Source organism: Berghia stephanieae, chromosome 4, assembly GCF_034508935.2.
Source record: "Berghia stephanieae isolate SIO BIC M18660-M18661 chromosome 4, UCSD_Bste_1.3, whole genome shotgun sequence".
Lineage (NCBI taxonomy): Eukaryota > Metazoa > Mollusca > Gastropoda > Nudibranchia > Aeolidiidae > Berghia > Berghia stephanieae.
The window spans coordinates 63,553,638-63,566,327 of NC_088363.1; the positions used below are offsets into that span (position 1 = coordinate 63,553,638).

The following is a 12,690-nucleotide window of genomic DNA, read 5'->3' on the forward strand; positions in this document are numbered from 1 at the left end:
GTGACTTATTTTACAGATTCAAAAGACTGGAAAAAAAATAGAAGTTCTCGCTATTTCCGAGTTAGCCTGTTTTTATTGTCGACTCAAGTAAGGAGAAAAAAAAGGGATTTATGTTTTACTCGTTATGTCCAAGCTCGTTACTTTCGAGTTCCACTGTATATAATAATAATGATAAGTGCATTTATTATTTATATAGCGCTCTTTGTCGCAACCTCAGAGCGCTTTACAATAAAAGTGGTATGTTAAGAACAAATACAAATTAAAAATGCATAAGACTATGGTTGAGATATATAATAAAAACTAAAACATTTAGAATGCATCCTATACAAACAGAAATTAAAAATATGTCGCATGGTAATAGGATTGGTATGATATACTATAATATATACTACTCTAAACAACTATTCAAAAATGCCATAAGCACATACATACACACACAAACATTATATATTTACATGTATAGAGATTTAAAGTTAAAGCAAAAATTCACGTGGAACAAAGCTGTTATAGTACAAAAACATGAGGGCTTTAAGATTATCCTCGCTTAAAGACCTGCGACGATCTGAAAACAAAAGATTGTACGAAGAAAAACTTCTTTCTGCATCTGCACAGTTAAGTCATGTATAAATATATTTTCTGGCATTTTCTGATAATTTTGGAAGATCTGTTGTCACACTTCCAGAAAACAGTCAGATCCACAGGCAAACCACCCGACACCTTAATAGCCCTGGGCCCAATTGTTTCCCGATACCTGTGTATCTCACCGTCTGGAACAGTGGACAAACCTAGTAATAATGAAAAGTCAGTCATGTCCAATGTCGGGTCAGAAAATTGAAGTGCTTCAAGAACTGTATTCCTGGCTGCCCTTCTGGGCGCATGGACTTGTCCAACTTCATTGCAACGGCACTGATTGCTTGACAGTACAGAGCTTGTAGTGAATATTTTTGGGCTAATGTCATGTCTTCAGGAAAAAATTGCTCAGCCTCTCTCATAGTTATTCCAGAGTCTGAAAAAGAGGTTTGCATGGACTCTAGCTTGGACCATGCCTGGTTTACAAAAAAAAAAAAAAAGGCTGCTGGGCCTGGCTGTTCAGAATTAGTTCGTTTAGCCTTTAGGCACTCGGCATTGGCAGCATGCTTATCCGTCAGCATGTGATGATCGACAGATGACTTTCTCTGATGATCTAAAACGATGTTACGTGCATCACAGAAAAGTTTCGTCCCAAACACATAAGTTGTCTTTAGAAATTGTCTATGTCGGTCCCGGGCTGTTGTCTTGGAACCATTCTTTGCTGAATTATTGGACATCATGAGCGATTTTATTTTCATACAACTCAAACTCAATTTCAGCACAAAGCCTACTAGAGGATGATACGTTGCCGGGATGAGTCAATCGATTGAAAACAATGAATTATCTACTTCCTATGTTGTCAAGGGAAGCTACTCGTGAAATCTTTAATAGTTTTGTGTGACGGTGGCAGTAGTATTTTCCTATGTTTCGCATTAGATGATTGTATGTGACTCCAGAATATGGAAAATTGCAAAAAATTGCGGCAATTGTCAAAATTGCGGTAACCGCGAAAAATTGCGTCCACAAGCGCCGCGATTTCCTGTAGGGACCGGATTTGATTTATTGATTTTGATCATTAGTGACTATAAAATTTCAAAACTTAGCATCTAACATTTATAAAATTTTGCTGTTACTTATAGGTTCAATCTTGAATCAATTGCTCTGCACTTCAAATACCGTGGTAGGTAACATTTATAGATCAGAATGCTCACCTGAGTAAGAGTCCCTTCGCCTCTGCCACCAAGTGTAACTCCCCTATTCTTTTCCTCATTTACGACATTCCGTAAACGTGTGCCACGTCTGTCATCATTGAAAGAGAAAATAAACATTTATTTATAGAAGAAATTTAAATTTAACTATTTCTTTATTTATACATCAACATTTTTCATAACTTCTTAGATTGGATAGATCTCTACTACAATAACTTCATAAGACCGAAATTCAAAAATATTTTTTGTTACTTAGGCAGATTATTAGAAACTCTTTTTGCTTTCAAAATTTTGGAAAAATATTGGGTGTATTTTTTAGTTTTGCAAATACTGTAAGGATATTTTTGGCTCAACAAGTTAGTTTTAAAACAACTATAAAGAAAAACAAAATGAAACAAACCGCTTAGCAACATGGTTAACACATTCCGCTTTTGAAATTGGAATGTCGCCATAAGGAGCCAAGGTGGTGAGTGTGTTGTAAGTTTTACAATCACCATTGCTAATCATGGTGATGTATCTCAGTCCATGTTCCGGGGACCTTGACCACAAGATCTTGGCAGCTTCAATCTCCATCCCACCAGAGGATTCCTCATAGTTTTTTTGGCACTCGATTTCATGAGCCTCCAACCATTGCTCAAAGTCCTCCTCCTCCGTCTAACTTTTCTTGGTCACACATATCTAAAGGAATCAAAGAGATATTAGGGTTAGCATGAAGCTTATCCATGACTTTTCATTATATAAAATGCATATGACTTATTTTTGCGACTGCATAGTCTTCTGGTATGACCCTCACCTTCAGATCAGTTGGTTAGGGGTTTGAGTCCCGCTCTAGGTGGTACATATTTGAGTCTTTACAAACTCAGGGTTTTTTAAATTATTTTTATTAAATTCTACTGGAAATTATTAAATACAAAATACAAAAATTATACAAATTGTGTACATCACATGGCAAAGAATAACACAGAATAATCAAATAATTACCTGACAATACACAAGTGTCAAGGATAAGGCCAGACACGGAATAGATAACAGCAGCTGCCCCATGCAGAGAGGTGTGACCCCGTTTATGTCGGGTCCCATCAAAGCTGACGATTATATTTCGAATTCCATGCTCATCTGGCTCATACAGTTCCTTGACAATGGACCTCGCCTCTGAACAGGTTGACTCCATCGTCCTCAAAGCACGGAGATGCATTATATCTTGAATAGCATGGTATATTTTGGCATTCAGCGACAGCGTCCCAATAACTCCGCACATCTTTGAAAGTTGTCGATGCCCAATTCCAATTGTTAATGATGACGCCACAAGTGATCTATTCACCTCTGGACGTCACCATTCTGGATGTGAGCGTGCTCCCACATGTCGTGCCACAATCAAGGCAAATGACCATAAGCTGGACAGCATGGCCTTTTGACAATGAGCTGTCCTGCTTGAGGGTGACATGTCCCTGACATTCAGCACATTGTACATTTTCAAATGGAGGCTGCAATGTTTCCAGATGAACAATTGTAGTGAACGTCTCATTATGTTGCAAAGTTGGCTTTGCTTCCTTTTTGCAAAATCCAATTTTTTTTGCAGAGGCTGTGACTGTGACTGTGACATTTGTTGATGGGAGCAGGTGGACAATCTGGTGTGTGTGAAGTTGCTGATGATGTAGATGGTGAAGGTGTGGATGGTGATGGTGGTAGAGATGTAGAATGTTGTAATGTTGGTTGTGAATCATAATTTAATGTGGATCTGGCTTTTGCTGTTCTTAGCTTGAAGCTCCAATAAGTGCTTCTTCTGCATTGGCTGGATCTAGCTTTACATGCCATTCAGACAAAAAAAAAATTATATCAATGATTATGCTCATTGAAATGAGTGCACAACTAATTAACATTTAGTTCCTTTCTATTCGGAAATGATAATTTGCAATAAAACTCCAGAATACATGTATCTAAGTCCAATCATCATACAGTGATGATACTTTTCCGCGGATCCGCGGAAATCCGCGGTTTTCTTTCCTTTCCTCGGTTTTCCTCCTCAGATCCTCGATCCGCGGATATTTCCTTCATTTCCTCCTTTTACTTTTTTTTTTATATGATAAATCTTTAAAAAAATACCTCCTTTTAAAAAAAATAATTATATATATAAAATTTCCTCCTTTTACTGGACTCCGGGCGTTTTAAAATTGTACTCAAAAGAAGTCAACCTGCCTACTTTCCTGTGGTGCAAGAATGTTCTAGGTGAGTTTTCCGTTTTTCCGAGACTTTTCCTCCTTTTTGACTTTTTGTGAGTATCATCACTGATCATAATAAAACGATTCAAAACTTGATAAAAAATGTTAACATACGTTGTTTACTTATTCTCATTTATCTTTGTGAAAATATAGTTAGACATACTTACACATACACAGTGAGATAGACAGATCAATAGAGAGAGAGATGGGTGGGGGGGGGGGGGGGAGACAATCTTTGATGCAGCGACAAAGAAGAGAAAGGTACAGGGAGAGCTTAATCATTCCTTTTTCATAGAACGTAGAGCCTTTGATCAAATATAATTTTAAAACTTTCAATCATCTTGTCTAAACCAAAGCTTTTGGATTTGTCATTGACACCAGTTCAACTTCAACTCGACTTCAACCTTCTCTCTCTGTCTCTCTCTCTCTAACTAAAATCGAACGTAAACAGTAACATCTTTCCATTGGATATACTAAATCTGCCTAAACTCAAAGTAAACTGATTATTGTTCAACAGTAGTTTTACGGGGATGCGAGATTTTGAGAGTGAGAAGACGAAATGACTTACCTTCACAGAATACTCTTTATTCTTCGTGCTGGCTTGAACTTTGCCGAACATCATGCCATCTGAGTAAGTGAAAGTCAAAAAATGACCTGACTAATGATGATTTTCACCTCGCGAGACACTTTTATGCTCATTGGAGAAGTATTTCATAAGGGCGGTGATGGAAATAAAGTTAGTGTCCGCCATTTTTCTCGACTGTTTTGAGCCAGCCGGTTCGTTACCATGCGTTGCTGCGCGGGATGACGTCACAACTTTTGAAGACTATTGCCGAACATCATGCCATCTGAGTAAGTGAAAGTCAAAAAATGACCTGACTGATGATGATTTTCACCTCGCGAGACACTTTTATGCTCATTGGAGAAGTATTTCATAAGGGCGGTGATGGAAATAAAGTTAGTGTCCGCCATTTTTCTCGACTGTTTTGAGCCAGCCGGTTCGTTACCATGCGTTGCTGCGCTGGATGACGTCACGACTTTTGAAGACTATTGATATCGAAAGAGTTTGCTCTTAGCTTTCCAACAATATATAACTTGATATGGTTACAGTGATAAAATATTGACGTTGTCAAGGCCCAAAGTTACCGAAGTTTTACACCCCCTTTCTATTTTCACATTTTTCTGACTGCCTATACCCTTTTCTATCGTGTTTTTTGTACCTTTATGGATATGTAGTATATTTTGAGGAATTGCACTTCGATTACATTATTCCTAAGATAATAAAATATTGTTTTCCACCAAAATCTTCAAATCGGTTTTTGGACGAATTTTTCTCAAAATTAGACCCCTTAAGGCCATAACTTCAGCTTTCAGAGCTAGAATTTTTGAGGATTTTCTTTGCTTATCCTGATTTATACGTTTTGTGGCATATTTATTTTTAACTTTATTTTCCAGTGGTGATGATATGAAGATGGCGATAATAATGATGGTGGAAAAGATGATGAAATACAAATGACAAAAGTCAAAGGGAGGAGAGTAAGACCCTATATTCTAAATTAAAATACTAAAAACACCTTGTCTTCACTTCAATGAAAGTCAATAATTTGACTGGAAAATAATAATAATATAAAACTGGATATATTTAATAAAAACGAGACCTAGATTCAGTGAAAATGAATAACATCCCTTACGACTATGAAGAATTTTAAAACAAAAGTAGATCAATATACACAAAGAAGAAAAAAAACTATTATCAATAACGTGGTGTATTTGTTGCAATAGATGCTATTTATTTTTGATGGATTGAACACGAAGCACCTTAAGTAAAATAACCATGACCTTTTTGATACTGATAAGATGCTGGGCAATTTTTTTATTCTTCCGATTACAATTGGTTACAACTCGTACTCGTAATAGTACTCGTACTTGTACATTAATTTGAGTAGAATACCACAAATATACTTGCACTCGATGTCAGGAGTTGTGGTGTCAGACCATCTTTCTTTACGGTTCTAAAAAATACATTGCTGATGGCCGTAACTGATGTAGGCCTCCCTTCTGTAGCTTTTACTTTATGGATGGAGGGAGACCTTTTCATTTTTTGAGAATCTCTCCTGATGAACTAGCCCTAATCCCATTCTTCTGGCCCTCTTACTTTCAGTCTCTTGAGGTCAAGATAAACCCCCAAACAGAACATATAGTTACATATTGTTTTAAAGAGCATATAATGATGGAGTATGGTTAGTTTTACAGAAAAAATAGCCCTTTACTCCCCCCAAATTAATGGGTTTTTTTGGCATCGGGGACCCAAAAAATGTCATTTTGGGGGTACTATGAGCTGCGACATGATATTTATTGGAATCAAGATTTCTCAAAGAGTTTTAAAGAGAAGTCGATGAAATTTTGTACATGTTAAATCATACAATTAAGGTTATGTATTAAAATAATTAAAGTCATTACTTTTGTTTTTATTGTCATTTCCTTCCAAAAATGTTTTCGGACAGAAACTATAAGAAATAAAATCTTTTTAAAAAATCATAAATCCTTAATTCATAGAATGATAATGTTTATTTTAGTACAAAATATTTAGAAGGAGTCAACTATATATGACTGCCAAATTTCATAGAGATATCTTTATTATAACTTTTTGAGAAATCATGATTTAGCTGTGGAGCAAACCGATGAAAATGACATCGAGAAAATGATGAAAAAACAATAACGAATGACTGTTGCATGATGGAAACCACCCACCTACATGAAATTAGTAGGCTCCTCCATCATAAGACTTATCTTCATTTGTTTCTCTTGCTTTGACAATGGTTTTCTCTGCCCCTTTTCTTCTTTGAAGTTGTTTTACTATCCTTTTCCGCACACTTGATCCTCCATAAATCCAAATGTTGAAATGGGCTTTTTAAAAATTCACCAATATCTAATCCTAACTTCCGAAAAACATCAACACTTCTCATCTCACCTTCATTGAATACAATAGTGACATCACTGCCAACAAATACTGATTTTTTGACATCTATTCCAAACTAAGTGATGGTAGCTTGCATTAGCATTTTGCATTCCAACGTGCAAGCACTTTCAACAAATTTTCATCTAATAAATCCTCAAAATCACTTTTGATCTCCTCCATCACAAAACTGGGCAGCCATTCTTATCTGATCCATTACAGCAATCAAACTCACCACATTTAGAGTGCTCTCCATTCCGGTGATGCCATATTGCCTCCTTCATCTTCTCCAAGTCCCCAATATTCTTACTGATCACACCTCCGTAATGACCCTGTATCCTCTTCACCGCATCCTTTGTCAATTTACCTGCACCATTTATACCCTTCACATTCTTGCCATCAACTACATAAACTTTACCCTTACACTGGCTGATCTTATCTAATAATCTCTATCCCATTCTTTTCTGCACATGTCCACAACACTCCAATATCTCAATGCCAACATCCATAGATAGGTGGGACAGCCTGTGCTACAGTCTTGTAACTTTTGGAATCGCCATCTCCAAGGTAAACTTTATACTTCATATTTGTAATTTTCTTCCGACCGCCTAAATATCTTTACCACTCCTGCTGGTTCCATACCACCTGTTACTCCCGTATATTTTTTTTCTACAAGCTGCCTCATGCCGTTCAACTTCTCCAACTCCTCTCCAGTTTTTCATGCCTCCAACTTTCTACAAGAATGTTAATGATTTGTCAACACCTCCATATCAATCACCTTTGCCGGTACCTTCTTACTCATTGGCAAACAAATCGCTATACCATTCTTACTTGAGAACCCTCTCTGCTGCCATGAACCATCACAAGACACTGTCACCTGATATCTCCCTCCGCTGCTCTCAACTCATCTGCTGCTCTCTTTATATTCTCCTTTGTCACTGATGATAACGTGACTCTTATCTTTTATCTAAAAATGCACGATCTTGTCACTGACACGGGTGGTGGCAGGTCCATTGCACCTAAAAACCGCCCGCCCTTTTTCTCATAACACCGAACACCATACATGGTTGCCTGAAACCTAAGATTAACATTTTCAGTTTGTCCCAAGTTCTTTGCAAAACGCACAACTCACCGTTATCTGACTGCTTATACCAGAATAGCCACGATCAGTCATTCATAAGAATAACATAAACTTTTAAAAATCTAGGTGATTTTCAATGACAATTCTCCACAAAAGCATTACTCTCAACTTTTTTGCTTTCGTTGTTCAGCTCTATGGGCCTTTAGAGTTGAAATTTTATCATCATTTAAATTGTTCAAGTTGTTGTTGTGGTATACCTTTTGTTTTTCTTTATACGTTTCGCAGAGCTTGGGATCTGATTTCAGACATTCTCTGTATTCCACCTGATACTGAGAAGCTGATTTCCTAGGCGGCCTCTTTGTTTTGAAGTCCGATAAACAAAACAACACTCATTTGACAGATTTTTGGAGAAAATTTTCGGGCAATTTTTTTCATATTTATCTCAAATAATTTTTTAAAACTAAAAAATTTAACTTTCAGTTTAATGAAGCTTAAAGATGAATCCTTCCTTGATAAGATGAGTTTAACTGTTTGACAATTACTATTTAAAATTCAACATTATGGTAAAGAGGCGTGTGATTTTGGCTTATTTGGCAACGAGTCATATATGGGGGGGGGGGGGGGGGGGCTTTAGAGATTTAAAATTTCATATTCTTAAGTTTATAAAGAAACTGGTGAATAAAGTGTTGAAGGGGGGGTCTCGCCAGCAGTTGTTTCTTTATTGAACCCATCTTTAGGGGGCTCAGCGGTACGGTCTTTGATTCGTACCCAAAAGGTAACAAGTTCGATCACCCACCGCTGCATTGTGTGCCCTTGAGCAAGTCACCTAGCCCTAGCTCACTTTGCGGTGCTGCACTGCAGCTGACGCCCGGGTTATTCCAGTCTTCCCTTGAAATAGACCCTAAAGACAAATTTCCCCTTGGGGATGAATAAAGGGAATTTTATTTTTTTATTTATTTTTTTTTATAATCCACCCAACAAAATTTTCAAGGGGATTGGCAAGTCTGCTACACCTTTACAATATTTAACTTTAATTACACATGTGTCTGTCGATGGGCTTTAAAATGTGTCAAGAGTGTTCTTTATTTGAGTTTGAGGAAAATGGTACCTAGCTATGCAATATGTAATAAAAAAAATATTTTGGTCATATCTTCTTTGTTCCTTTTTTTCTCATTTTTTCTGTCTGTGATTGTGATGTTCTGTAGTGGGTGTATGTGAAATGGGTAGGCATAACTGATGGGATCACCATATTTATCCAGCGTATATGCACAGAATTCGAGGGGGGGGGGGGGGGCATTTTCCTACAGATTTAAAATTTCATCTTAAGTTTTTAAAGAAACTGTGGTCAATAAAGTGTTGAGGGGGGGGGGGGGGGGGTGGATCTCGCCAGCAGTTGTTTCGTTATTGAACCCATCATTTCATATGGTGACCCTCCCTCAAATTCCACATGTGGCCAGGGATGTTACTCTCTTTTCAGCTTATGTTTAACGTTATGATTTCGTATGACAGAGACACTATCACTAGTCAGGTACTCATTGTACACCTGAGTATGGTAAAAAATGTGAGTAAAGAACTTTCTCCACAACTTTGACCTGTAGCTCACAAGCCTTGTGTCACACCACTAGACCACAAAATTGCACAACATGTACCAGCTAACCTCAGTAGAATAGGTCCAGATATAACAGGCACCCCGTTGTAACGGGTGTTTTTAAAATCCCTTTTCTTCTCACTCTGCCTTTATGAAAATTTATCAGCTATAGCAGGGAGAGCCTACTGGTATATAACGGGGGATGCTGAAACCGACTTCTTCGGATACAATTACAATTAAATAGCTGGGTGGGGTTCCTGACCTCCCATAATGGGCAGGGAGGTACTTATGTGTCTTTTATCCCCCTTTTCTGTCTTTGTATTGGAATGAGATTACTTGTTTTTGTCCAGGCCCTGGCCGGATACCCTAGCTGGGGGGGGGGGGGGGGAACAGTCAAATGTATAGTTAGAGTTTTGGGAGATGATATTTTTTTTCCTTTGTAAATCATCTCTCTGTTATGCACTGTATTGTATTGTTTACATATTATATATGATTTGTAAACATTTGAGTGTACCCCTCTTAGTGGGGACCTGTACTTGTGTCTGGATGAGACATATAGGTGTTCTCAAACTAAGTACACTGATTGTGTGTTCTTGGAATCTACATTTGTTTCCTATTTGAACTAATTCCCCATTGTCGTACCTTTTCTTGGGTGCTTTAATTGTAATTCCAGAACTTGTTACTATCCCATTTTCTTCCTTTTTACTGGCGCTGATATGAGCTAAACGTGTTGCAAGCACCGTAAAAATACTTAAAAACAAACAAAACAATGAAATAGCCCACATTACACTCAGGTCTGCCTGCAGGCAGACAATGTGTTACACAAAACATAACACACACGCACACAATAGTCAGTTTGAAATTGTGAGAGAGATTCAGATTACAAATGATAAAAAAAAAATGGTGATTTAGGCCATTTGAATTATATTGCTTGAAATTCGGCTCAAATAACTCGGTTAAAACAGGTATTTTGCTTTAGGCTGGTCCCACCACGTCTGTTATGAGGTTCCACTGTATTAACATTTCCAATGTGTGTCATTTGATGGGAATCCAGTGTTTGCTGGGATTGAGGTTGGTACAAGGACAGATACCAACGTCGATCGAACAGTGCTTTCACCACTGCCTAAGGGGTATTCCACCCACCTAAATAACAGTGTCCTAGGTTTGGGATGGGGTTGCTATCTGATGTTTGTTTTGTTTTTACGGGTTTTACGGCGTTTGCAATACATTTAGGTAATTTCAGCGCCAGTAAAAAGGAAGAAAATGGGATGCATACCTGCCAACCCATAGTGAAAAAAAATAAGAGTCTAGGGAAAAAAATAGGGGTAAGCAATGTTAAGAGGAAAAAAAATTTTTTTTAATTACCCTAGACCTAGCGGTGCAAGCATCTATAAATATAACCCTCAAACAATTGTTGAGATGAACTGGCTGACGAATGGTATGAGGTATGAATGTGCCAAGGTAAAGTCTGAATAATTATGTGTAATTGTAAATGACAATCCTTTCCTTCAGTCAGGGAGAAAACAAAACATTTTATAAATCATAAAATATATATTTTTTTTTTTTCAATTAATTAATTAAAAAATCGGAGTTTCCCAAAATCCGGCAGGGTGAGGTAAAATCAAGAAAAAATCAGGGTAAATCCGATTTTATCTGGGTACATGGTAGGTATGGGGATGGTGAAAAGATTCTGTTTTGTTTGTTTTGTTTTTAAGGGTTTTACGGCGCTTGCAACACATTAAGGTCATATCAACGCTAGTAAAAAGGAAGAAAATGGGATAGTAAAAAGTTCTAGAATTACAATTAAAGCACAAAAGAAAAGGTAAGACAAAGGGGAATTGGTTCAAATAGGGAACAGGTGTAGATTCCAAGAGCACACCGTCAAAGTACTTAGTTTGAGATACCTAAAAGTCTCATCCAGACACAAGCACAGGTCCCAACTAAGAGGAATACACTCAAATGTTTACCAATCATATAATATAATATGTAAACTAAACATAATACAATGCATAACAGAGAGATAATTTACAAGGAAAAAAATATCATCTCCCAAAACTACAACTATACATTCGACTGTTTCCCTCCTAGCCAGGGTCAGGACAAAACCAAGTAATCTCATTCCAAGACAACGACAGGAAACATTTGGAAAACGGGTATGGGGGGATAGAAGACACAGCATGTACCTCCCTGCCCACTATGGGAGGAAAAGATTCTAGAATCAGAATTAAAACGACATGAGAAAAAGTAAGACAAAGGGGAATGGTTCAAATAGGGAAAGGATGTAAATTTCAAGAGCAAAACGATCAATGTACTTAGTTTGAGATCACCTTAAAGTAGCATCCAGACACCAACACAGGACTCCACCTTGAGGAATACATTCAAATGTTTACAAAATATATCTTAAACAGAAATCATAACTAACAATACATATCAGAGAGGTGATTTGCAAAGAAAAAAGGTATCATCTCTCAAAACTAATACTAAACATTTGACTGTTTCCCTCTCAGCTAAGGACTCTGGCAAGGGCCAGGACAAAACCAAGAAATCTCATACCAAGACAAAGACAGAAAACAAATAGGGAATAGAAGATGGAGCGTGACCTCCTGACCCCCATGGGAGGTCAAAAGACCCCACCCAGGTTTGCTGTCTGAAACTGCCTTCCATAAAATAATGAAATAATAGTGCTCAACTTTTATGAAAAGGAGCAGCAAATAAATCATTTAGTTAAGGCCGGGCACCCCTCAAGAGGTGGTACAAAGTTGTTTTCTTGTTTTTAATTTACTGTGTGGTATTACAGTGCAAAGTGGATTCATCAAAAACTCTTATATAGACATGAAATCAAAGTCCTGTTTTTTTTTCACTATTTAACATAAGTAAATAAAGATTGCCTAAATCGACAAATATTACAAGACGGTTATATTGATACTTGCAACTTTAATAGAAATTTTAAAAAACAAACAAAACCCTTTCTCAATTTCTCTTATGCAGTGCCAATGCTCAGCTTCTGTCTCGATATCGACAAGGTCAATGCCACTATTACCGGTACTCAGTCTCAATAGTTACATAGA

The 12,690-nt window shown here is 37.2% G+C and overlaps 1 protein-coding gene across 4 annotated transcripts; it reads right to left on the bottom strand.

The window, feature by feature from the left end:
- Positions 1–10: 10 nt before the first annotated feature.
- Positions 11–9,173, bottom strand: LOC144971000 (uncharacterized). 4 transcript variants are annotated; one of them, XR_013645057.1, is made up of 4 exons: positions 4,566–9,173; positions 2,760–3,580; positions 2,179–2,456; positions 1,782–1,869 (listed from the first exon to the last, which is right to left on the bottom strand). XR_013645057.1 is itself a non-coding variant. In XM_078911277.1 (2 exons), the coding sequence occupies exon 2, from the start codon at positions 3,500–3,502 to the stop codon at positions 3,092–3,094; it is 411 nt and encodes a 136-aa protein (XP_078767403.1). In that variant the 5' UTR covers positions 3,503–3,580; positions 4,566–9,173; the 3' UTR covers positions 11–3,091. The 4 variants fall into 4 exon arrangements, 2 of the variants coding, with proteins under 2 accessions (XP_078767403.1, XP_078767404.1); XR_013645058.1 differs by lacking the exon at positions 2,760–3,580 and having other exon boundaries at positions 11–2,456; XM_078911277.1 differs by having other exon boundaries at positions 11–3,580.
- Between the last annotated feature and the right edge of the window lie 3,517 nt (positions 9,174–12,690).

Excerpts from the sequence above, each read along its gene's own strand:
- LOC144971000 (XM_078911277.1), bottom strand. The coding sequence starts at position 3,502 with ATGATTCACAACCAACATTACAACATTCTACATCTCTACCACCATCAC.